At 40.7% G+C, this 25,781-nt stretch overlaps 1 protein-coding gene across 1 annotated transcript in view; it reads left to right on the top strand.

The window, feature by feature from the left end:
• cerk (ceramide kinase) overlaps positions 1–25,781 on the top strand; it is a 58,075-nt gene that overhangs the window by 1,746 nt on the left and 30,548 nt on the right. The window contains exons 2-5 of the mRNA XM_037696063.1: positions 19,194–19,307; positions 22,023–22,145; positions 24,199–24,324; positions 24,962–25,028. Of these exons, the coding sequence (XP_037551991.1) occupies positions 19,194–19,307; positions 22,023–22,145; positions 24,199–24,324; positions 24,962–25,028 (430 nt within the window). The remainder of the gene's footprint in view (positions 1–19,193; positions 19,308–22,022; positions 22,146–24,198; positions 24,325–24,961; positions 25,029–25,781) is intronic.

Genomic DNA, 25,781 nt, shown 5'->3' with positions numbered 1-25,781 from the left:
ATATATATATATATATATATATATATATATATATATATTAGCTTTTAGCTAGTTTTTGGTGACTTTTAGCCAGTGTTCTGGTATATTTTTCATTCAACCTTTATTTAGACAGGTTAATCCCATTTAACTTTAAGTTAATCTTTGTATTAGTTTTAGTAAATCTTTGGATAATTTTAAGTTTTAGTTAGTGCTGTGCTAATTTTAGCTTTTAGTTAGCCTTTTGAAATTTTCAGATTATAACTAACTTTTTTCTACTTTAGTGTTTAGGAAGCTTTTTGTTGCTTTTAATTTTTAGCTGACATTTTGTTACTTCCAGCTTCTAGCTAGCTTTTTGGTATTTTTAGTTTTAAGATAGACTTTTATTTACATTTTTTTATCTAACCTTTGGATAATTTTAGCTTCTGTTACCTACTGATTCTTTTGCAAGTTGTTTGCTAATTTTAATGTTTTGATCATTTTGTATGTAACTAGACTTTTGTTACTTTTAGCTTTTAGCTACTTAAGTTTTTACGTAGCCTTTAGTTGTTGTTGTTGTTGGGTTTTTTTAGCGTTCTGCTAGTTTTAGTTTCTAGCCAACCTATTGATTTTTGATAGCCTTTTTTTAACTTTTTGTTATTGTTTTGATACATTTAACAAGTAGCCAAATAGCTAATTTCTGTTTGCCTTTTGACAGCTTAATATATTTGCACCCTCTGCACCATCGGCACAAACACAGTTCATGCCCAAGTTGAGCAAACAGGGACAAAACTAAACACAGAAATCCAGCAAAAACATGTTCTTTCACATTGATATGTTGTTTTTGAGAAGCAGTTGTTAACAAGTAAAAAAAAACATGTAAATTAGCACTTACTTGGCTAGTCATTAGCCTAGCCTGGAGGAAGACCTTAGCCTCTTCCTCCATACTCCATGCTCTGTGACTGATCTGTATGCATCAATAGCATCACTTCAGAATGATCAGACCATCCCTTTAAGTTTGACACATAATCCATGTTTAGTGCCTCACTTCTGGGCCCATCAGTATTTCAACACCACTTTGCTCCGTCTTCACGCAGAAATAAAATGAAATGCCGGCGTGTCGTTTCTCTCCCTCTTTACGTTTAACAGCGGTGTAAAGCAGCCCTCGGAATGTTTTCGTCATTTGCGTCAGACCACTTCTACTTAAATGGGACATTCCTCCACCCGCGGGGGCTAATGTTTGCTCTACGTTAGCTGGGTTCCCTGGTCTGCAGCAGCACATGGAGTGAAGTGATTACAGCCGCTCGCTCCTCAGTTCAAACCCAGCTATTGACCTTCTACCAAGTTGTATCAAGTGCCCTATAATAACCTGCCATACAGACTTCCATTTATTGAGTCAGTGTTCAAAAGGGCTTCATCAAATTTCCCTGGTGATCGCCACGATGAGAGCAAGTCAGTTTACACTGGAATTAGAACTCAAACAACGACACTTAGCCAATAAAAACACGTGACAAGTTTAAACACTGCTGTTAGATAATGATGACATTAATTTTTAGAGGTCTGTACTCACAATGAGATGACATCCTCTGTGTACTTGTACTCTGTAAGTGTAAACTATGCCTGCATGCGCGTGCTCATTTGTCTGTTAGCAAAATATTTTATGAACCAATAGACAGATATTATTGAAACTCACAGGGAGTGTCCATTGGATTTCCACCAGGCTCAGTGGGATTAACCTGTTTAATAAAGGTTGAATGAACACCTGAAGTGGATTGACCTTTGGAGTCACACAGATGTAAAACAGCCACCATGGCTAGCTGATGTTAGCAAACATAAAATAGCTATAATTTGGTCGGTCTTACAGATATTGGGCTAAAATTTGGTGGGGTAGTAGCTGAGAGTCATCCTCAACACATACTGAAAGCACAAATAGATGGAGCTAGATATTTTGTTAAACCATGGCAAGGCATGTGATATTAATTAATTTAATAAAAGCTAGTTGTTAATGATAATAAGCAGTTTTTGGATTGTATACTTGGATTATTGAGCATGGACTTTGTTGGTTTTGAACCAGTTTGACATGACTGTTGATGAGGAAGAGGGCCGGCACAGGAGGAGGGGGCATGCACCAACATAACTAGTTTGTTCCCTTAACGGAGCGTTCGTCGTATTTTATTTTTGTCTATGGGGGGTGGGGCGGTGGTGGTGGAGGAGGACGAGATGGAGTCACTGTCTGATAGCTTAGTGCTACGTTGCTGCTGGTTTTTAATCGATGACGGGGGGGGGGGGGGGGTTGTGTCTGTGTTGCCCGCTTGCTAGCTTAGCGCTACATTGCTGCCGGTCTTTATTGGGGGGGATGCAGAGCTGTACAGCAGTAGCATTTTTGCTAGCACATTTGTATTGCATCCTGCGCTACATCAATACCAACAGTTGTCGACTGGGGGAGTTCGATAGGCGGGGAGCTCAGTTCTGTTGATGGAGTGGGGTGCCACGCCCTCTTGTATAATAGTAGGGGAAACACTGATAAGGATTCAGTACAGTTTTATTCTGTGACTTTGCTGATAATTTAAATTTCCCTGTTAAACATTACATGCGCTCAGTTTTTCTGGACTTCACAGATTTTACTTGAAATATTGAGCTTTTCAAAGTGCGGCTCATTTGGAGCTCAAACAGGTTTAACGCAACACGCGGATGTGTTTATGTTGCAGCCGCAGAGAAAAATAAGATAAAATAATCTCAGCTCAAATACAGCAGGACTCAGATTTGACAGGTCCTCATCAGCTGGTATTTTCAGTATGTTTTCCTGCATATTGTCCTCCATGTGTAGCTGACAAAAAGTGTCAGAAAGGCGGCCTGGATAGTTTAACTAAGACAACAATGATAGATGTCACTGCTTGGCATTTAAGCAGATTTGCCTGAACCAGATGAGATGATCGCTCAGTCAGACGTCAACATGGTATTTCAGCTGTTTGTACACTGAACACAAACAAGAAATCCAGTGACGAATTGCGTGTAGCTTCATCAAGCTTCATCTTATCAGTTTTTAAAGCAAGTGATGCAAACACCAACAAGAAATGAGATACTGATGATTTTTGATGCGGATACTTTCATATTCATGTTGCTCTATTAACTAACTGATGATGCGTTTGAACTGTGACAAACTGTGTTAACTTCATCTTCTTCACCTGTTCAGCCTGTTTGCTGTTCCATCTGTGTTGGACACCTCCTCATCCCCATCCTCTCTTCTCTCCTCTCATTCCCTGCCTGTAAATGGGATAGGATCACACTTTGACCAAATTTATGTAGCAACAGTTGTATTTTATTATCTCATGAAGAAATTGCATTTCTAAATTTAACAAGCGATACTCTGATGTCCCCCATCACTGAGGGATTTGAAAATTGAATCTTTGTAGATATCGAGATGAGTTTTTCCGGACTTAAATTCAATGGGGAATGCAAGTAAACCTTAATGTTTTTGGTGCAAGATATTCAAGAGGGTACGAGTCTCTCTGTGTATAAGAACAGTGATGGGTTTTATTTTTATTTTTGCTTGTACGAAGCGATGTAGAGTGATGGATCCTGGTGAACGGAGGGAGCAAATTTATCCTCCATCAGGCACAATGGAGGACCCATGGGTGGCAAATGGTGGTCTTAGTCGCCATAGGGTGGCTGTGGCTGAGTGGTTAGAGCAGTCGTCCTCCAACGCAAGAGTTGGGGGTTCGATTCCACCAGCAGCCACATGCCGAAGTGTCCCTGGGCAAGACACAGAATCCCTCATTGCCTCCGATGTGTGTCGCATCTATGTATGACTGTGATAAAAATCACTGAGTATTCTTTGTACAGATACAATAGAGTGCTGTATGAATGGGTAAATGAGGGCACAGAGTAGTGTAAAGCACGTAGAGTATCTTGATAAGATAGAAAGGTGCTCTACAAGTATAGTCCATTTACCATTTACCATAGAATAATCTATGGCCACCTCAATCATTGAAGGAAACTAATTTTTATATTGCTTAAAAGTAGCACCATATACGGTATGATTTCCTCAAATGACTGAGGTGACCAGTTTACATGGTGGTGACAACTGGCCACCGGTTGATGGTGGCCAACTTCTTGGATTTTGACGTGGCAACCCGATTTTTGACAGTGACCTTCCTTTTGCCTAGATGCTGCCATACACCAATATGTAAGTTGGCGCTTGCTTATTTTTCAAGTTTTCCAGCTCACAAGACAGACGGACGAAGGGTATTTCCAATTCCCCTCTTCGCACCTCTAAGGGGAACAATGACCTAATGGGTTTGCAGAAAAGCAAGTGTAAGATGATTTACGCTTTGTCTTCTGCTGCTCATCACCAAGCAGATGTGCCCAGATCTTCCTCACAAGTTGTGTCCTTCAGCTCATCCAGAGGCATTCAGCAGTGCTTTCAAGGTTCTTGTGAGTGAGAGATAATTTCTTGAATGAGTCCTGGGTCTGCTCTGAGACGTCCTCTCAGTGGGACATGTCTGAAACACTTCTCATGGAAGACATGCAGAAGGCAGTTTTACCAGATGACCAAACAAACTCAGTTCCTTTCTTTCAATGAGGAGCAACAACTCAACTTGAAGCCTCTCCCAAATAGTTGAACTTCTCACCCGATCCCTGAGGGTGAGTCCTGCTATGGAGGAAGCTCATTTCAGCCACTTATATACCTGATCTTTTTTTTCCCAGTTCATGTTAGATGAGGATTGAAATGTAGATCGATTTATAAATGGACATCTTTTTTGGCTCGGCTCTTTTTTCACCATAATAGTGTCCACATCACTGCACATGCTGCTCCAATTCACCTTCAGTCCCCTGCTCCATTCTGCCTCTTCTTGTGATTGAGACCAAGATACTTCAGCTCCTTTATTTGAAGCGGTGGTTCATTCCACACTTGCAGTTGGCAATTTACCATTGTCTAATTAAGGACCATGACCGTAGACTTGAAGGAAAGGAAAATAGAATTTAAAAAGGTTTTAATATCAGGCACCCTTGCATGGGTGAGGTTTTTTTCTTGGTTGCTGAAGACGCCAGGACTAAAACACCTGTATATCACAGAATAAATGAACAACAACAGGATATGATGGATGGTTATAGTAGCAGAATGGAGGTGCTGAATTTAATCCCAGCTGCCAGAGCATGCTGGTGTTTCCGGCTCATTGAGGCCAACAGAACCACGTCCTCAGCAAAACGTAGCAATGCAATCAAATGTCCTTAAACTGGAGACCCTCGACCACTTGCTGTGCCTAGAAACTAAAACAGGAAAAAAAAAAGATATGAACAGAACTGGTGCCAAAGTAAACGGACACTTGTTCTTGGAAATGAGTCTGACATTTACTGGGAATGCACAAAAGGCACACAGTTTACGCCTTCTCGTAGTCAACAAAACACGAAGACTGGTTGGGTAAACTCCCTGTACCCTCAGATATCCCTGTGAGGATAAAGATAGTTCATCTTTCTTTAGCCATTATTCTATTGCAAGTTATATTTAGTTATATTTTCATAAACCTGTTGTGTAAGAACAGAAGAGCAGTCTACTTTGAAACTGTCCAAAATAATTACAGTCATTTGTGTGCAGGTGAAGCTTCGATAAACTCGTTTTTAATGGCGTGGCATGTTCCAACAGGGTTTTTAAGCCACTGAGCAGGAATAACAGGATCAAATGTATTTCTGCTTCATTTGGATGAGCTTGCAAATAAAGCAGCAGCGCAGTCATCTTTTGACTGATTTGTAGCAACTCCATCAGTCGGTGAGAACTACAACTCATCTAAAAAGTTGATTTTGGCAGCTCTATACTTTATGATGGCTCATGCTGTTTACTACTATCATCATCCATCTGTGGATTGAGTCAGTCTAATTAAACTAAACTAATGTCTAATTAAACTGGTGGTATTGGATGTAGCTCTGTTGCGACTGCCACTAGAAATACTTGAATTGCAAGCACTGCAAGTAGCTACCAAGCTGCTCTCATTTTGTATTTTTAAAAAAACACCCATTCCACAGACATGTCGAGACCTTACATCCGAACATTTTACACAACCGTGCAGCTGATGTAAAACCAAAGACAGTAGGTCAGCAACAGAGACTGGGAATGTCTTGATGGGGGGCTCTCAATTCAACACATGCCATCAGCTCAAAAAATTCCAACCACATAGTGTCAAATCGCCACATAAAGAAAAAGAACATGGACATCAGTGTATTTGCATCTCTTTAAGAACAATTAGCCATTGTTTGATAAAAGCTTGCAATGATCTACAGAGGAATCAAATGTATTTTTGGAGTGAGCTGTGGGTTGGTGTTGCCAGTGTGCTGGTTGTTGTTCTCCTTTTAGCTGTTCCCTTTTTTAGAGGTCGCCACAGCAAGGGAACTTTGCATGAAAGGTTTGGCAGTTATTTCTAAGATGGACGTCCTTCCTGACGTAACCCAGGCTCAGACCTGCAACCTCAGGATTACAGGCCCACAGCACAGGCTGAGCCACTGCAGCCCCTCGAAAGTATGCTTTAGGTGTTATTTATGTCAAACTAGGCCTGTCATGATAAACAATAAATCAATTAATCGCACGATAAATGGAAGTTAACCTCATTTTCATTTATCGGCTTTATCATTTCTTCGTGTCTCTCTTTCTACTGAAGACACTGGATGAGAAAAGACTCAACTCCGGTGCTCTTCACTGACCCCACCCTTTCTCTTTTTTCTTTAAAATCTGTTTCAACCGTCCAAAATTGCATTTTTGACTCGTTAAAAGCAGCTAAGCTGAGAAGCTAAGCTAAAAGGCCGACCTCGCGGAAAAAAAAACTCCGTCTTGTCGAAGCTCCAAAATTCACGGTTGAAACCCGTGCCTGCGTGTAAAAAGTTTCTCTCTGCAAAAAGAAGCTGAGAACTTGTTTACTGATATTTTTATTAAAAGCTTTGTGTGAAAAATGTTATGCTAAAGAGCTCAAACCACACCGATTGTCCGCCATTTTGAGAACCGACGAGAGACAGCCCATGTCACGTCAAGGGGCCTCCCTCCCATTTTTCTTAAAGAGACACGCTGCTTGCTCCCTCACTATCCATCCTTCAGTTCAGTCTTATACCGCCATCCGATGGTCGAAGGATGGACAGACAGACAGACAGATCCATCCATCCATCCATCCATCCATCCATCCATCCCAGGGGGGAAACTCTTGTTAACTGCTCCTTCAGTTCAAGGCAGCAGATCAAATTAAAGTAACTGTGGTACAAAAATACCCATGAGTTGTATAATTAGTTACATTTACCATTTACTGTTCTTTGATTTGAGAAAGCTTCTCGGATGAGAAGTGAAACATCTTCTGTTACGAATAAAGTCCAGTTGTTTTTGTCTTGAACTTTTTTTTTAATTTACCATGTCCTGGATGACTGAGAATCTTCACCAGCGTATTTACCAGAGACTGACCCAAGATGAAAACTCTAGTTTGGAGACGTCACAGGCAGCATTCATCGAGTTTGACAGCTCACTGTAGGTCCACCGAAAACTAAGTTAATGTATTGACAAGCAAAGGATCAAGTGTCAGACAAGCAAACATTTTCATTGCAAGGTTAAAAAAATAATAAAATACACCAGGAAGAAAATTGATTTATAACTCGTACTCATTAGAACTTTTCACACAATTAGCTGGTGGTTTCTTTGCACCACTAGTGTCTTTGTTGTCTTTCTATACCTGCTACCAGCTTGTCCTTTCTTCTCCATCTGTTTGCCTAAGCATTGGCTCAACAAACACCACTGTGCCCAGGAGAAATCCACATGTCTTGTTTGACAGCTCACTGCCATGTGTACCCGGGCAGATCTGTGCTTTGTAATCTAAAGCTGGTGCTCAATGCACAGGCCTGTCTGTGCGCTGAGAGACGGCTGCCGAGGGAGGAAGAGAGAGATACAGAAAAATAAACACTGGCAGCACACGACAGCTGCAGATCGAGTAAACTGTGTAAGTTTGTGCCGCATCACCAGCAGCATTATAGGATCTTTGCTTGCATAGATTGTATTTTTTAGAGGTTAATGCTATCGGGGAAAAGCTAATTAAACCTGCATGATTATGTGTTTTGCAGTGTAGTTCTGCAACTTCAGTCCAGCTAGGGTTGTTTCAAAAGCCTTTGGCATTTTTTCTCAACTATATAAGCAGTTTTATCAGTTTCACACCCTCAGTTAAGTCCTTTCCCACCCGTTGCACTTGCGTTATGTGCAATATGTAAAAGCAAAACAGGAGTGACATAAACAGTGCAAACACCTATGAAGGGAAGCACTTCCTCAGGCTTGCAGCAGCTTGTCCTCAAACACATTGTCAGAGCCGAACCGCAGTAACAATAAAGGGATTACAAAGTGATCCGCTGTGTACAGGGAGAGGTGCAGAGAACAACAGCAGAATGTGAATCTGATGACAGCTTGTTGTCGGAGGACTGAAGGCAGGCGAGGCCAGGCGGTGTGTGTTGTCAGTAAAATCATTATCATATGCACAACCATAAACACAAAATCTCTAGAGCAAACACACACATCCAGTAGGTATAGCGTGTTAAGATTGAAGATTGTTGATCGGGATCTTTTATCTTTACGTCGTCGTTTTGCTTTTTAAGTCGATAGAGAAATGTGGCGTGTTGGGCCACTTAAACACTCAAGGGGTGGTTAAGAAAGAATTCAGATCTTACACTGATGCGATGCGCTTTATTTGAAAGTTATTATCGGTGAAATCCTGTCAAACAGGATGCCAGTCTGGTTTATGCAGACAGCTGAATAAGCAGAGTAACGTGGAAAACATTTCAAATGTAAACAGATGTGGGTACATTTCTTAGTACCCTTATGACTCATCGAAACAATGCTTCATTTCTCATGAAAAGTGGTTCAGTTTCAAGTAGTTGTCTTATGTATACACGCGCGCATTTAATGTGTGATAAATAAAACAAAATGTCAAAAGGATTTATTGTATATTTTACAAAAAATATGGCAAACTAGTAAGGACAGATTTGTTGGTAAGCATAAAGCGACTTAATATTTACATTATAGTTCATCTGACCACACCTAACAAGGTCATTTTAAGTTTGAATGGACCATAGCCAACCTCCCAGGACCTGGATGCAAGAGCAAATGCGACCCCAGGTTGATCGAATAGTGTGAATGGGCAAAAATGAGACAATGAAACTATCCAAAACCAATTAAGCTGAATTCCAAGGTTAAGGTATGTCTCATTATCACACAATCTGTTGTGAATAATACATAATAAGCTTCATAGAAGAAGACCAAGGAGAGCAAAATTAATCACAAAGCAGATGGACTGGAATTCACTAAAATGTATATTGACAAGAACTAAAATTTCTGGGACTGTTGAGACAAAATTGGAGCTTTTTGGTCAGTCCATCTGATTGTGGAAGGGTACCAACTTATTTATCAGTCTGCATACATGTACTAGCATTTGTTTATCCAAAAAGATAAAAGGGAGTCTGATTTGTCAGGTTTTTGATCAATTTATTCGTAACTGAAAGTACTGCTCAATTACATCAAGTTTAACTTCTTTTGGCTGCATCATGTTGATGAGCTCTTATCAGCCAAACAGTGACAGCTCAGCATCAAGGCTGGATGTGTTTACAGATGAAATAACAGATGAGGCAGGTGAACAGCCACAGTCATTTCTGCTTTTTACCACGAAAAAGGAAGCTTGTCAGCGATGACCTTTAAGGGATCCTGACACAAGATGTCTGATCCATATTGCTATGTTGAGTTGTTAACAATTATTTTTTTATTGATTAACTTTTTCATTTCTTAATTATCATTTGGTTTATAATCCTGCCCTTTATAACGCATCGCAAATGTCTTATTTTCTCAGAAATATTCAGTCCGAGTTCACATTTGATTGATCAGAATGTCACATTAGTAACAACGGAGCAAATGTTGGGTTTGTTTGCCATTAATTACCTAATTTGTTGCATTGTTTACAACTGCTGCTGTACTTCATAACCACAGTCTTACCTAGAGTAAACAATCTTTTTTTATGTTTAGCTCAATGTCTGTAAAAGCAATTGAGTTAAAACCATTTGTGTGTTTGTTAAGATCAGTGGCAGCAATGTTGAATCATGTTGGCTCCCTAAAAGTCTATGGTTCCCAACCATGGTCCTTGAGGAACGCCATAATACATGTTTTAGCCGTTTCTCTGCTCCAGCACAACTGATTCAGTGATTTAATTAGTTCCTTAAGTTCTGTTGAAGTCTGTTAATCACCCACTCATTCAAATCAGGTGTTGTGGAGCAGAGACCACTAAAACATGCAGGAAGGCGTTCCTCAAGGATCAGGGCATTGAACCACTGCCCTAAGTTAATCAGTTATACAGCCATAACTTTAAGAATTTCCTTCAGATCTGCCCTCCACTTTATGGGAAAACTTTCTAACAGACAAATGAACATGCAGGCGATATCTTTATTACCTGTATTTTATGGCAATAGTATATAATAAATAAAAAAACATGTAGAAGATGTTTGGTCATTTTGCATGTTTTAACACAAATAAACCAAAAGGCAGGAGGACAGATCAAATCACCCTTAGCTGTACCCCAACATTTTGTGCATTCATGAGGAGGGAGGTGCCCCAGTTCTTGTCCTGTCCCTCCAAACTGATTTTCAAACAGAGGAAATTTCAATGGAACATGAGTACGTGCTAGCAAAGAAACTAACATCCAAGGGTTTTATTGGTTAAAAATACATAATTTTCTCAACATTTATTGTAATGTATATTTTGAGAGGCAGCACGATGGCTCAGTTGGTAGAGTTGTTGCCTCTCAGCAAGAAAGCCGCCAGTTCAAATCTTGGCCGGTGGCCTTTCTGGGTGGAGTTTACATGATCTCTCCGTGCATGCATGGGTTTTCTCCGGGTACTCCTGTTTACTCCCACAGACCAAGAACATGCATGTTAGGCTGATTGGTAACTCTAAATTGTCCCTAGGTGTGAGTGAGAGTGTGAATGGTTGTCTCGTTTGTCTCTATGTGGGCCTGCAATGGACTTGCGACCCATCCAGGGTGTCCCCCACCTCTCACACAGCTAAACATGGGCACTAGTGGTACCAGTGACCCTGGCGACCCGAAAAGGAAGTGGGTAAAGAAAACGGATGGATGGATGGAATATTTTGAGGCATTCCATAGTCCTATGTTTGTTATGATTTGTGCTCTTCATAAGAGAGAAAACAAGTTCACGTTAAAAGTCCACTCAATCAAAGAGCAGCAGACTTTGAAAGAAAACAACAAATCAATGCTTCAAATCAGAAGGAACTGTTGCATCAAAATAAATTCTGGAATGGAGTTTTGTTTCAGGTTCAGGTTAATGAACGAACCAAAAATAATGTAAGCTAAAAAAGTCTGTTGCAAACTAGGCTACTTGGCGTACATGTGCATATTAATCAGTTTAAAAAGAAATGTTCAATTATTGATGGTTTATCAGTTTCTTGATGGTAACTTTACTCCTTGTGGCTTCAAATGAAGGGCAAAGAGGAACGAGCAGCGGTAACTAGGAAATAGTACACTGTGTTTATGACATGGGAGTATTTGACCTTTGGCCCAGACGTTGAGTTACAACACATTATCTCTGTGAATAAGAACGTTTTATAGAAAGCTCTTTAGTTCCAATTGTTGTCATTGAGCATTTAGCCAACAATACAGCTTGAAAAATTTAGGTCAGCTTTAATAAGTACTGTGAGGGATTTCTAAGCTTTTATACTCCAAAAGGAACAAGTTTGCCCTAAATTTGTGTCTCTGCCAGATCGAACAAAAGCCTTTCTGAAGAACAACACACTTGAATTACAGGAAAGGAAGTATTTCTACTGAACCACGTGACCTTGTGTTCTTAGAAAATAATATAGCTTGTGGGTCAAAGTCTGATTGTAGAATGTCTAACTTTCTCTGCACTAGAAATAACTAAACATTTAGGTTTTATTTGACTAAAATAATCTAAAATGGACCCATTGGTTTAGACCATCACCAGCAGGGTAAATGGGTGGAACAGAGACTATCTGCTGCTTATGACTGCTTAATTATCAAATAAAAACCTAATTGAAGTGATACGGAATAGTTTATCCGTTTCATGGCAGCCGTTTCCTGTCTGTGAGTCTGTACAAATGTCAGCAGAAATAATGAGTTCATTAAGTGTGCTTGTAGTGGATTGCTATCTGGACGCACAGATTAAAGTCTGATTTTTTGCATCCTTTGCAAAGACGGTGAAAAAGATTGGAGGCTGAAGTTTTATGCACTGGCTCAAAACTTGCAAACTGTCCTTGTTGTTCAAAAATGTCATCAGTGATGTTAATTATTTCCATGTGGCTTCAGTGGGCACCAGTACACATATTTACTTCCATACCGGCGGCCTTCATGTTTTTGTCTAAATAAATAAACTGTGATCGATCCAGATCTGGAGATTATAAATCAAAAACAACATTCTTTAAAATCTGAATCCCTTTGTTGGATATGGCAGGTTCAGCGAGTCATTGTTTCTGCTCGTCCTCGTTTCTGCTCGCCCTCGTTTCTGCTCGCCCTCGTTTCTGCTCGCCCTCGTTTATGCTCGCCCTCGTTTATGCTCGCCCTCGTTTCTGCTCGCCCTCGTTTCTGCTCGTCCTCGTTTCTGCTCGTCCTCGTTCCCCGTTTGAGTTTGACCTGATTCCCGTGGCATTTACCTTGAGCTTCATGTGTTAACGCACCTAAAATCGAACTTGATACTTTACTGTGTAAAATGCACACAATATGGTTTGGTACACTTTTTGTCTTTGGACTTTTGAGCCAAACATGAATCCACAAGCGCTTAACATGAAACCAGACATGATGGACTTTGTGTTTCAGAAGATTGTCATTTAATTTACTTAATAAATAATATATTAAAGTTCTAAATTTCATGTGTAGATTACGTAAATTTACATCTGCATGTAAAGATTTATATTATAGAAATATTTTAAATGGTAAATATTGTAAAAAACAATAGGTTGCACATGTGTTGACAGCACTTCATTCATCATCAACTTAAAAGCTCAGAGAAGAATAATCCAACTTTTCTACATCTTCACTTCTGTTTTTTATTTTTATTTTATTTATTCATTTTGCTTTCCTGAGGATAACAAAAATAGCCTGTGTTCAGTTAAATGAAATAAAGTATATTTTAATAGTGAACCAGCTGTTTCATTGTCTAATATCGAGTAAAAAGAAAATCCTTGTTCTGGTTTTCTCAGTCTTGTATTGGAATTCCAGTTTTCTATCTACAGAAACATTAAATCTTCCCTGGACAGAAAGCCGTTGTGAATGTGAGCTGCCAAAAACTATGAGATGATAAGGCCCTCATCCTCTGTACTGAAGGCGTTGCTCCGGTCTCTTATGGCAAAGAAGCTGAACCGAAATGCAAAGCTCTGGATGTGCTGGTCCATCTAAGATCTAATGCTCATTAATGGTCATGAGGTATAAATCATGACCGAGTGAGCAAGAAACCAGCCTTACAGAGGTGGTTCAGGCATCTGGCCAAGAATACATGCATTGTCAAAAATAAAAAGCTGCCTAATCTTTAAAGAAATGCAGAAATGGCAGCAAGACCTGACTTTACCCTAACTGACACCAGTCTTTGCGTCCCACTGAAGTGTTGCAGCAACATTTCTGCCCTCTCCTTTGAATGAATTCCACACATTTGAACGTAAAGCCTTTTTTTTCCCTCCCCAGTTCCTGAAAAGCTGACTTTTGGCAGATAGTCGTCTCGGGCTGAGGCCTGCAGCGTGATCAGGCAGCACTCCGGCTCAATGCCAGCACTGAGACTCTTTTCAAGCACAAAGGAAAGTTTGTCAGAAGTGCAGAGCCGCTCTGCTGTGTTCAGCCGAGGGCTTAGCGTGTAGCTTAGGGACCGCACTCTGCTACAGGAGTCTGTGTGGGGACAGGATGATGTGTTTATATCTGGGTGTATGCATGGAGGGGTTTTTGGAGCCAACACACTGTATCTGTGGTTGTTACCGTTTTACCAAAGAAAAACTCGAGTCTGGACACAGTTTGCTGCAGGCCTTTTCATGGCCTCACACAATGAAACATGTCTGGTGTATGTGTGCTCATGAATAAATACCTCATGAACCAATAGACTGCTTTTAATTAAACTCAGTTATTGTTGAATATACGCTGACGACTGTTTTACTTTCAGAGCAAACTTTATTCAAGGTGGCCACCACAGTCAATCAATTTTAAAATACAACTACAGTAGTCTCTCATTTATCGCGAGGGAGCTGTACCCTGAAACCCCACGATAAGTGAAAAAATGCGAAGTAGGAATAGTAGTACAAATAGTAAGTAATATTTTATTTTACTATTTATATATATATATATAAATATATTTTAAATCCTTCCCACACACTTGCAATATTCTAAACAATGTTTCTAAACTCTAAATGCTCTAAAAGAGCTCAAGGCAGCTTCCTGCCTCGTCTGCCCTTTGCTGCCTGCAAGCACTCTTGGCCACGCCCACTTCTCCGCTCTGCACGGTGAACAGCTGATCAGCTGCAGCAGGAAGTTTTTCCTGCAGTGTGGGCTGCACAAAGGTGCAGCAGGTGCTAAATAATTTAAAATAATTAATCTTAAATAAAGATGTCATGCCGATCGTGCAGCTCATCCATCAATCAGCCAATTGTGTGTCATTTCCAGTCTTATTTTGAAAAACCGCGATAGAGCGAGTCCGCAATAAATGAACTGTGACGTATCGAGGCACTACTGTATTTACAGACTCAGGAAATCTTACAGACGAGCAAAAATTTGGAGTGGTAGTAGCTGAGAGTCACCCCAACACAAAATCTAAGGATTACCAATTAACGCAAGACCTTGACAGGAGAGTCTAGCCCTGGACCTAGAGGGCCACTATCCTGCATGTTTTAGAGGTTTGTCTGCTACGACACACCTGATGTAAATAGATGTGTGATTAACATGCTTCTGCAGAGCATGAGGAGGTCATTTAACCATGAATCAAATGTGTTGGAGCAGGGACAAAGTAAATCCAGCAGGATAGTGGTCCTCGAGGACCAGGATTGGACACCCCAAGTCTAGAACCTTGTCATGCAAGGTAATGGGTGACCAGCAGGGCTTAATTTGAGCCGGATTTGCTTGGAGCCCATAACTCTCAGACTTACTATTAATAAAGTTATGAACAATTTTGACTGCCTTGAACAAATAAAATCTAAATTGTTTATGTACACTGAAAATAATTACATAAACACTCATTTTAAACACAACAGCCACTTACGAGCTGCTTTATATCACATACGATCTGTCGGCTGCTTCAAGTACGCGTTTATGCTTCTACCCTTAAAAAAAATCTCCTTAAAAGGCCAAAGTCATCGTGGATGACTCAAAAATATAATTAAACAGCACATCTAAATTGCAAATCACTTTGACAGTTTAAGTGGGTTATTAATAAAATTTTGATGATCAAAAATATGAGGGAAGTGTTAGATGTGTATTATTCATATTACAGAAGTCCCTCGCTACTTCATGGTTCGACTTTCGCAAACTCGCTTTTTCGTGGTTTTTCAAAGTAAGTGTGGACATGACGCACAAATAGCTGATTGATGGATGAGCTACATGAGCGGCATGGATTGTTTATTTAAACTAATTTATTTTAAATGATTTAGCACCTGCTGCACCTTTGTGCAGCCCACAGGTGCAGGAAGAAGCTTCCTCTGCAGCCTGTCATGGTCTCCTCTCTGCCACACCCACATTTCTGCTCCGTGCTGCAGCAACTTCGTGAAGGGTTAACCCTTCGCTGTCCAGATGCACCGATTGACTTTTGTCTTCCATCTTAAAATTTAAAGCGTCACATCATAAAATCATCAAAATCACAAAATAGTGTTAAAATTTATTTAAGAATTTCTATGTTCAGTTGTTACAGTGTAACTGATCAAGAAGTTCATTTCTGCTCCGTGCTGCGTCAGCTTTGTGAAGGTTAACCCTTTGCTGTCCGGCTGCTCTTCTCTTCTGTGGATTGTTTCTTTAAAATATTACAGTATTAAATCTTAAATTGTTTATTTACACAGAAGGAGGGAGACTGGGAGTGTAACTTGAACTTGGACTACTGTATCCCTACTTCGTGGTTTTTCATTATCACGGGGGGCGTGGTTCCTTAAACCCTGTGATAAACGAGGGACTACTGTGCATCACGTATCAAAACAACGGCACTAATTTGTCAAAATAACAGCGATCAAAATGTCGAAAAGACAGTCCACATTAAGGCAGTAGCAATCGAGATCGGAGCAGGAGCGAGCGCTGGGGGTGAGTGCCGAGCTGTTTGACAAAAGCGGATCTGCTCTATTCACACAAGGAGAGCGCTGCTGTGGTTGCTCTCTAAAATAGCTCTCTAAAATAGTTATTGAATCAAGTGTTTACAAACATAGATGTTTTGACAACCTGTTAAAATGCACCAAAATGCAAGAAATGGCATCTACTTTATTCAAAATTTTATGGAGGATCCCCAAACCCCCCCCACCCCACTATTTCAGATAAAGCCATTTCACACGCGTCTTATTCCTGTTTTTGAAAATGTGAAAAAGGCAGAACATAGTTACTCCTGCCAGTGTGGAATATCATCTTTATTTGAGAATGGAATGAAATTTGATCCTCTCCAGCTCCCAGAAGAGCAGCTGAACGTCGCACCTCCCTCTCATCCATTTCAGCAGGAGAGACTTGAATGTCTGTATGTGAGAGGTCAGTCAAAGTGATTGTGAGTTCAATTTACACAAATAGGATTTTGGAATTGGTTCCGTTAGCAGCTAGACTTTTCAGGATTTCTCTCTTTAAGCACCGATCCGACGCCATTTTTTTATTGTTTAGTTGAATTTATCGGCTTCTCGTGTTTTGTTTCAATATAAGAACTAGTCTTTCCTACTTGAAAAGACCTGAAAACGACTCATTTACTTGCAGTTCAGGCAACGTGATGCAAAAGTCCACATTTAAATTCTTAGACTCCTTGCAGCGGCACTTAAAGCCGGCTGAACCGACTCCTCTAGTCGCTACCAGGAGGTACCAGGTCTCCCTGCGACCGACAAATACGATTACTGACCGAACCACTAAAACAAGGATTTTTTTTATTTAAATTCCCAGGAGGTTCTAAGGAGCCAGCCTGAATCCCATTCCCGTGGGACGTGTTCCCTGTCAACGTTCTCCGGTTTGTTCAGTTCTCTACAGTCTGCTTCTCAAAGTTCACATCAGGACAAAGTTTTAAACCTTTAATGGATGAAAGGTTTTTAAAAAGTGCTTAAAATGAACCATGTCATTTTTGTAGAAAATAATAATTTGCAGTTCCTAGGATTTTTTAAATTTTTGTATGCAAACATTTCTACACCATATTAGTTTATGTATGAGGATAAACCAGACAGAATTAAAAAAGAAGATTTTTGTGCTTTGAGATTAAAGCTGAAATGTTGAGAGAAAAAGTTAAAATACAATTCAATAATAAAGTCAGAATAATGGAAACAGAGTTTTATGGTGTACTAGAGCCACTAAGAAGATAAAAATGTTGTTTAGTTCTTGTCCTCAATGTTGAGATTAAAGTGTCAAACTTATTGGCAGGAAGTCGTCGCCTCTTAATTCAGAGGAAGTGAACCCCACTGAGCTGCGGTTTTAATATCCAAGTTATAGTGTCACTTTTATTTGATTTAACTACAAAAAAAAAGCAATATATTAGTTGAAGCAATTCAATGTGTGGTTTATTACGTGTTTTCAGTAAAAGTCAGTCAAAAAAAAGCATCACAAAGGGGAAAACAACATATAAGTTGCATTTATTATGCGTCACCGCTGACCCATCATGTTTATTATGCATTTATTTAATTGTCAAAACAGCTCCATTTTGCCTGTGCGGCGCAACGCCATCCATCCCGGCCAGAGCCGCAAGCTCTCCAGCGTTCCTCCGCCTGCACCAGCTGAGTGACGCGAGTGTGCACGGGCGGACTCGCTGTTGCAGTTCTTCGAAATTTAAAGCGTCAGTCAAAAATTGCGTTATGAATATGGAAGAAAAACAAAGTATACAAGTCGCTTCGGCGTATGAGTCGCAGGACTGACAAATCTATGCAAAACACTGTGACTTATACACCAGGAAATACGGTACTCCCGCTGCAACAGAACTTCCAAAACCTAGTTCCATCCTTCACAATGAGTCTTAAACACAAAGACGAGAGTATTAAGTTATAAATTAAGTCTTTTTATTTATTTTTTTATTTTTTATTTTTTACACAAACACAACAAAGAACAGAATCCCCTCCCACACCGGGTCAGCCACACATAAATAAATGTCTTTATACATGTATGTTCTCAACATATGACACAAAAGTCTGCCTGGTGTCCCAGAATCTTTTAACAGAACTTTGCAGGGTATAATTTTTTCCAGATGAATATTATGCATGACCTTTTATCCATTGTTCATATGCTGGGGGGTGTGGGTCCTTCCAACTGCACAAAACAAGTCTCCTGGCCAGAAGAGAGCCAGAAGCATCACATCCTTCTCGTACTTGCTGAAGGACGTATCCACATAGGCCGCCCCAAACAGGGAGATGAACGGTGATGGGTGCACAGTTCTCCACATATCCCAGAGGAGGTGTCAAAAACAGATTGCCAAAATGTCAGCAGTTTGGGACAGGTCCAGAATGTGTGCAGGAGTGTAGCTGGAGTATGTTTGCAATGATTACATGCAGGGTCCAGGTTGGCTTTGATCTGGACCAACTTGTCTTTGGACCAGTATAACCTGTGCACCACCTTGAATTGAATCACAGCGTGTCTCAGACAGATTGAAGATGAATACGCTTCAGCTGTTTAGAAAGTTTTTTTGAGGTTAGTATTTGTGTTGAACGACTGAAATAAGCTCCGAGTTCACATTCAGTGAAAATAAACTAAAAGTATCCGTATTTTGTGATCAAACCCAGTAAAAGTGTACGCATAACCTTCAGATACAACAACAACAAATGGAACAACTCTTTCATATCTCAACTGAAGTTGTTCTTAGTTTTAAATTTTGGAAATGGAAACATTAGGAGCAATAAAACATTAGGAGGAGTTATTTTATTGTGGGCTTGCTCATAAACATTAAATATATATATTATATATAAAACCAATGTACATTTTCTTCAAAAGGCCCATTAGTTTTCTGTGTATGTCTATTTTTAGCAACATGGATCAACATTGCTCATAAAGGGCATCAAGCTTTGGTCATAATGAACTGTCATTTTAATGTCTTTTTAGCAAACAGCCACACCGTGCAGGTGTGTGACATCGTCGCTGTCCACAAGACAGAAGATGAGAGTGATACCGAAACCGAGAGGCGACGGAAAAAGACGGAGCAGCACGTGTTCACAGGTACAACAGTGACACCTACGGTCTGCACAGCGTGAGGTGGGGATCAGGGTTCTACATTAAACTGCTGAGGGGACCTTTATGTCTCCAGTTCAGTTACATTTGTAGGATGTGTGCGTTCAGCTCTTCAGTTAGAAACAAACTGTATTAACGGGGAGTCCCTCGTGGTTTTAGCTCGCTGGGTCTTAATGTGCCAACAACGCTGGAGCCAGTTCTCCACTCGGACCCATCAGATTAGATCAAACAAGGTTAGGATTTTATTATTTATATTATTTAACTGATAGTTTAACGTGATGGAGCTGCAGAGGCCTGGATTTCTTGTTAGGAACGCTCTGATTATATGCAACCCGTTACACCCACCTCCGAAGCCTCTGCCAGATTAAATCTGAAGCTCCTCTATGAAAGCTTCACTTTTCCATCTGATTAGAGATGTGAGGTTGAACCATGATCCAAATCTTTTGAATGGCTCTTTAAAACAAATCAAGGGAACCAAGTCACAGATAGCTGCAGCCATTTAGTGGCAGACCCCGAGACAGTATGGCCATACTCCCATGCCTTCCACCGTGCTGCACCATCGTCCGCACCACATGACTAACTGTACTAGCTGCGTAATATCGCTAAAATTAGAAACATCTTACCTCAAAATGATGGAGAAAAACTGGTTCGTGCATTTGTCACGTCTAGACTGGACTATTGCAATGGTTTGTTCTCCGAGTGTCCAAATACTTCTTTAAAAAGTCTTCAGTTGATCCAAAATGCTAACTGGAGTTAGTGGGAGAGATCATCTCTCTCCATTTTAGCTTCTGTCAAATCCAGAATTTAACTCAAAATCTTACTTCTAACCTACAAAACCCCCAACAACCTAGCTCCATCTTATATTACCGATCTTATTGTTCCATATTTTCCCAACAGAGCACTTCGCTCTCAGACTGCATTGACCAGTTTCCAGACTGGGCTTAAGACTTTCCTTTTTGATAAATCCTTTAGTTAGGGTTGGCTTGTTATGCTGCTATAGGCTTAGACTACTAGAGGACAAATGGACCTAATTTCTTCAAGTGAATTGTTAAAATTTAATAGTTTTTATTTGATAATATTTCTATCTTAACATGTGATTCTCAACCTGCCATTGTGTATCTGTTCCTCTCAAACCCAGCCAGTCAAAGCAGATGGCCGCTTGTCCTGAGCCTGGTTCTGCTAAAGGTTTCTTCCTCATGAGGGAGTTATTCCTTGCCACCGTCTCCGTCATGCTTGCTCAAAATGAGAGCTCTGTCAAAGCCGTTATTATTTTTGTATACGAATGTTTCTGCTCAGTGCGCAGGGATGACTTCTGTTGTGACTTGGTGCTATACAAATAAACTGAATTGAACTGACTCGTTCTAAAAGGAACGGATCCTTAAGATCCAGCTCTCTTCAGAGACTCTTAGCTCCATCTGTACTTGCGCTGTAAAGAAGTGCTTAGTGGGATAATTTGACTGTGAAATGCTGACTGAGTGGATCTGCTGTCAACGTGCTTAGTGAGGGAGTTTCTGCTGCTTCATGTAAATATTTCAGGAATGTTCTTTATGAAGATCCACTTTTTGTACCGTTCTGCTTCACTTCTTCCTCATTCCCTCCATTTTGTACTCTTCTTTCATTAAAACATCTGATTGACCCACTTGGAAAAACGAGGGTTCATGTTCGGGTCTGGGCTGAACTGTAGCAAAACTCAGCTGCATGCTGGGTATTTGAGTATTTAGATAACACTGTACATCATGATATGAAAACTCGTCTCTAATCGCTGCATAAGGTGAAGGCTATATGTTTTTGGGCTTGTCTGTTAGCAAAATATCACATGAACAGCTTCACAGAAAGTAATTGCTACACGTTCCTCTACAACTGGTTAACTTTTAGAGCAAACCCAATTCAAGATGGCCACCATAGCCAGCTGAACTTCAAAACACCTATAACTTGGTCAATGTTACAGATCTTGAGGTAAAACTTGGTTTGGTAGTAGCTGAGGCTGACCTCAAACACGTAATCTGAGCGCTAACTGATTGTTAAGATCATTGTTTAAGGATGAAGAACCATCAGCTTCTGTACTACTATCTGTGTGTTAGCAAAATATCCATTGAACCACTGGACACATTTCGACGAACAGAAATATCTTACCGAATTGTGCATCTATAACTACATTTGGAGCAAACACAGTTCAAGATGGCTGCCATAGCCAACTCATCTTTAATACACAAAGATGTTTATAATTTTGTCAGTTTTCTAGATATTATGGTAAAACTTAAGAGTGGTAGTAGCTGACAGTCATTCACAACATGTACTTCAAGTGCCACTCATTGCACAAGACCTTAGCTTAAAACTCTAGCATCGACTACTGGACTCAGCCCATGTTTGTCTGTTAGCAAAATATCCCATGAACCACTGGACGGATTAAGATGAGACTCTCAGAAATTAATCATTTGATGTACATCTACAGCTCATTAACATTTGGAGAGAACCTGATTCAAGATGGCTGCCACAGCTAATAAGAATGATCAATCACAAAAATGTCTAGATCTCAAGGTTTGTAGATATTGAGTTAAGATTTGAGCCGGCACTTCTTGTAGTATCACATGACCAAATTATCTCTACCTCTGTCATTTTACATCACATGATCTTAGTTTAACACTCTGGCATGGAAGGTTTGAAAGGCTGGTTTTCATGGTGCTCTGTTGTGCTTCTTTCCAGTTTCCTTCGTGAGGAAGCTCCGCCCACACCAGAAGCAGTGCAGCGACGTCACATTTCACTGTGCCAACCAGGAGCAGTGTGAGCAGTGGGTCCGAGCCACGAACGAGCTGCTGTCATTACTCAGTATGTGCTCTCTAATAACTTCCTCCATCAGATACGGTGATGGACTTTGACCTATGAATCATAAATGATGGAACATCTATGAGCGTTCTGGACAAAACCGAGTGGCTAAGCTCCACTCAGGTCAGATGAGGACAAGAGAAAGATGATTATGCAGCATGTCAAAGATCAAAGTCTCTTACATTTGTATTGAGCTCCAGTAATCTAACTAATTGAGTTGATGACATCATATCTATGTCAATGTTACTTATCCTTAAATGTGTGAACTGCTGCAGTTAGAAGGATAAATTCACAACATCTGGAATGCAGACTTTCAGTGATTGGGTGATACGTTAGTGCTCAGGCTATGTGGTAGAGGGAACTCTCAGCTACTACCACTCCAAATTTTAGCTCAGTATATGTAAATCTGGCTGAGTTGTAGCCTTTTCTGTGCTGGCTAAGCAGTGGTTCCCAACTTGCCATGGCGGGGCACTCGTCTCCTCTGATTTTTGTCGGGGGCGGGGAGGGAGGAGGCGGAGACACGTCTGAGCTGAACGCTGTTTGTAACGAGTTATCGAGCAGGCGGGTTGGGGGCAACGTGAGGGAAGGCGCAGCGTTGCCTTTAGCTTTTTAGGTAACGTGCCTTTATTGCACACTCCTCCCCCCCACTCCCACAGAGGAAATCTGTGGACCAATCAGAGGGATCCGGCTGAATAAACACCGTCATCGTTTCAGGACTCTCGGTTTCTCTCTGGTGCTGTCCTAGGTCGATCTCGGTACCCTCGAGAGTGTTTACGGATCTCACCAGAGGGAACTGGCTGATCATACCGTTCTTATCAGAACTCTTGCAGTGCCTCTGGGAGCGTCCTTGGACACGCTCATCGCCCTTGTCGTCTCCCCTCCCCTGCGGAATGTCTGCGTCACTATGTGCTTATGTGCGGGGTGTTGTTTTTTTTTTTTTCATTTTCAGGTGATCTTTCCTCGGTCAAGGAGTGAGAGTCTTGTTAGGAAACTTGTTGTCATATTCATCACTTTTTTGTCTGTCCAAACAGTTCGGTAGGCAGGGCGCGACGGGGCGAGGTGCCCCGCTTGTACCATGGTAGGGGAAACACTGCTAAGGTCAATTAACAGTGGCAGCCATCTTGAATTATGTTGACTCCAACAATGAATGGGTTGTAACGTAATGTGTTATGTATCGTCATCATTGTATGTTCCCATACATTCGCGAAATTGGCTCTCTGCTTTTAACCCATCCGCCACCAGGTGGAGCAGTGGGCAGCTATGGAAAGTGCTCGGGGAGCAACTGGGGATAAGGTGTCCTGCTCAGAGACACCACGAGATGTGCAATGACCGGGGATCGAACTCAGGACCTTCGGGTCCCGAGTCAGCTGCCCCTACACCATCTGTAGATGTTCTTCCGGCGATTACTTATGTTCATTTCATTAAATCAGTCCAGTGGTTCAATAGATATTTTGCTAATAGACACATAAACGTATGCACACAGAAAATTACATGGTGGCACCTTTCAAACCTTCAAAATAAGACGTTAAGGACGGTTTAATCCATCTGATGTGGTCCTGCTCCTACTTTGCTTGACGATTAAGCAGCAGGAGAAAATTGGCCACATTCATTGTGAAGATGAAGTCTGTGTTTCTAATAGTCAAGTCTCCTCCAGAGAACTCCTCTACATCACCCACCGACAACCCATTTATGTACTCTAATGGAACTTTTGTCTTATTGCCAAACAATATGGAGCACTTTTTGCTCGTTTAACGTTTGATCCACTCCAATTTCTTCAGTTTGTTTTGGTCTCAAATCCAGTCTTGTACACACGCACTAAACAAGCCATTTAGTATTCTCCATTGCAGCACGCTGTAGGTTTATCACCAAATGATGCAGTGCCTCTGCGTCGCTTCATACTCCTTTCACCGTTAGCGGAGGCGCCGTTTATTCATCAAGCTGCGTGCTTGGAGTTCAGGACAGGTTGAATGTGTCTTTACTTAATGAAAACCTAATCAAGCTGTTGTCAAAGCAAAAATAAAAATAACGTTTTCTGCGACCATCATTCACTTTGCAGCCGACCGTCCAAAGAGCCTGCTGGTGTACATCAATCCATACGGAGGAAAGCAGCGTGGGGAGCGTATTTACGAGCAGAAGGTGGCTCCGGTGTTCCGGCGAGCCGGCATCTTTACGGACGTGATTGGTGGGTCCCTATCAGTGGCATTCCACAACATTTAAATAAAAAATGAGCCTCGCCAGCCGCCGTATAGATCTCTGCTGCCACCGCGGCCTCTCTGAGGGGTCGAGGAGCCTCGCAAGGATATGAATTTGCTTATGGCTGCATTAATCACTCCACCACCTTAATGAAAGCCGTGATACTTGATAGGCTCGGGTATCCAAACACATCTATTATTCAATAAGTGTTTTGCTACTGCAACACAGAGTCTGGAGTATTGATGGTCCGTCAGAGTGAGCACTATTCACTCCGGAGTTCCTATAGCTGCTTTGAATTGCAATGATTATATTTGTGCCGGCATTATAACGACTGCTAAACAGATTTACTCTTGAAATGCTGTTTTTGTTTTGTCTGTCTCAGGGTTCATTTTGTTAATTTACAGTACAATAGCTGAATTAGGCCGTTTGCGCCTCTGTGCCTTGGCGTTTTCTGAATATTAATCTGCTCAGTGGTGAACAAACATGCACAGCCTTTTCTGCGTCTTGTATATTAAAGTGCCCATAGAAGCTCACTTACAGTAGCAGTCCAAAAAAAAAAAAAAAGGTTCAGTGATTTTGTTTGCCTTTTATTGCGCTAACGCTTGCCGTTTAATTGGTTTCTGCAGTTACAGAGCGAGCTAATCATGCCAGAGACCACTTGAAAACAGAGGCCGATCTAGACAAATATGACGGGTGAGTACTTCATACAGAGAACTGCAGCTTGCAGCATTTTGCTTTAGAGTTTTGCTGACTCGTCATTTTAGGTTTTAATAAAGCTGACGCGAAGCCTTTTAAAGATCCTTTGTTCTGTAATCTGTGTAAAGTAGATTAATGATTGCTAATGATCTGCTTCTTTTCATTAAATTTATTGATTGTGATGTCTCCTCTTGATTTTTTTGTTTGTTTTTATACGCCCGTCAAAAGGTGGATGTATTGCGGTAAAGTCTACATCCGCCCGGCAACTTTCTCTTCTCTCGCCCATAACTCATATCCATTTAAGACAATTTAACAAAACTTCATAAACATCAGCAATAGATGGATTGTCACAAATACATTTCATCACCCCAGCTCTAAGGTCAAGGTCACAAATCAAGGTCAAATGTACAAGGTTGTTGCTTGTTGTCTTTAATAGTGTGAATGTTTATGAAGCATTCACAGTATTGTGATCCATTATTCTTCCGTACGTTTTCAAGCTATTTCAACAAATCATAAATCAAACCATTCAGCTCTTTCAGGACAATCCAGCTGTGACTTTTAGTATTGGTGTAACTTTAGCTTTTTGAAATATTTAGCCTTTTCTGCCATTTTTTTTCCTCATAGTAAATGAACTGAGCTCATTTTACATCCGTCAGATCTTTAGATCTGTTTACAACCTTTTGCTGCTCCTTTCACATTTTGTTCTGATTCAGCTTCTTTGTGCAACTTTTAACTTTGTTTCAGCTACTT

Source organism: Nematolebias whitei, chromosome 22, assembly GCF_014905685.2.
Source record: "Nematolebias whitei isolate Nwh7 chromosome 22, NemWhi1, whole genome shotgun sequence".
Taxonomy (NCBI): Eukaryota; Metazoa; Chordata; class Actinopteri; order Cyprinodontiformes; family Rivulidae; genus Nematolebias; species Nematolebias whitei.
The sequence above is the reverse complement of the archived record's forward strand: the minus strand, read 5'-3'. Positions and strand labels throughout refer to the sequence as shown.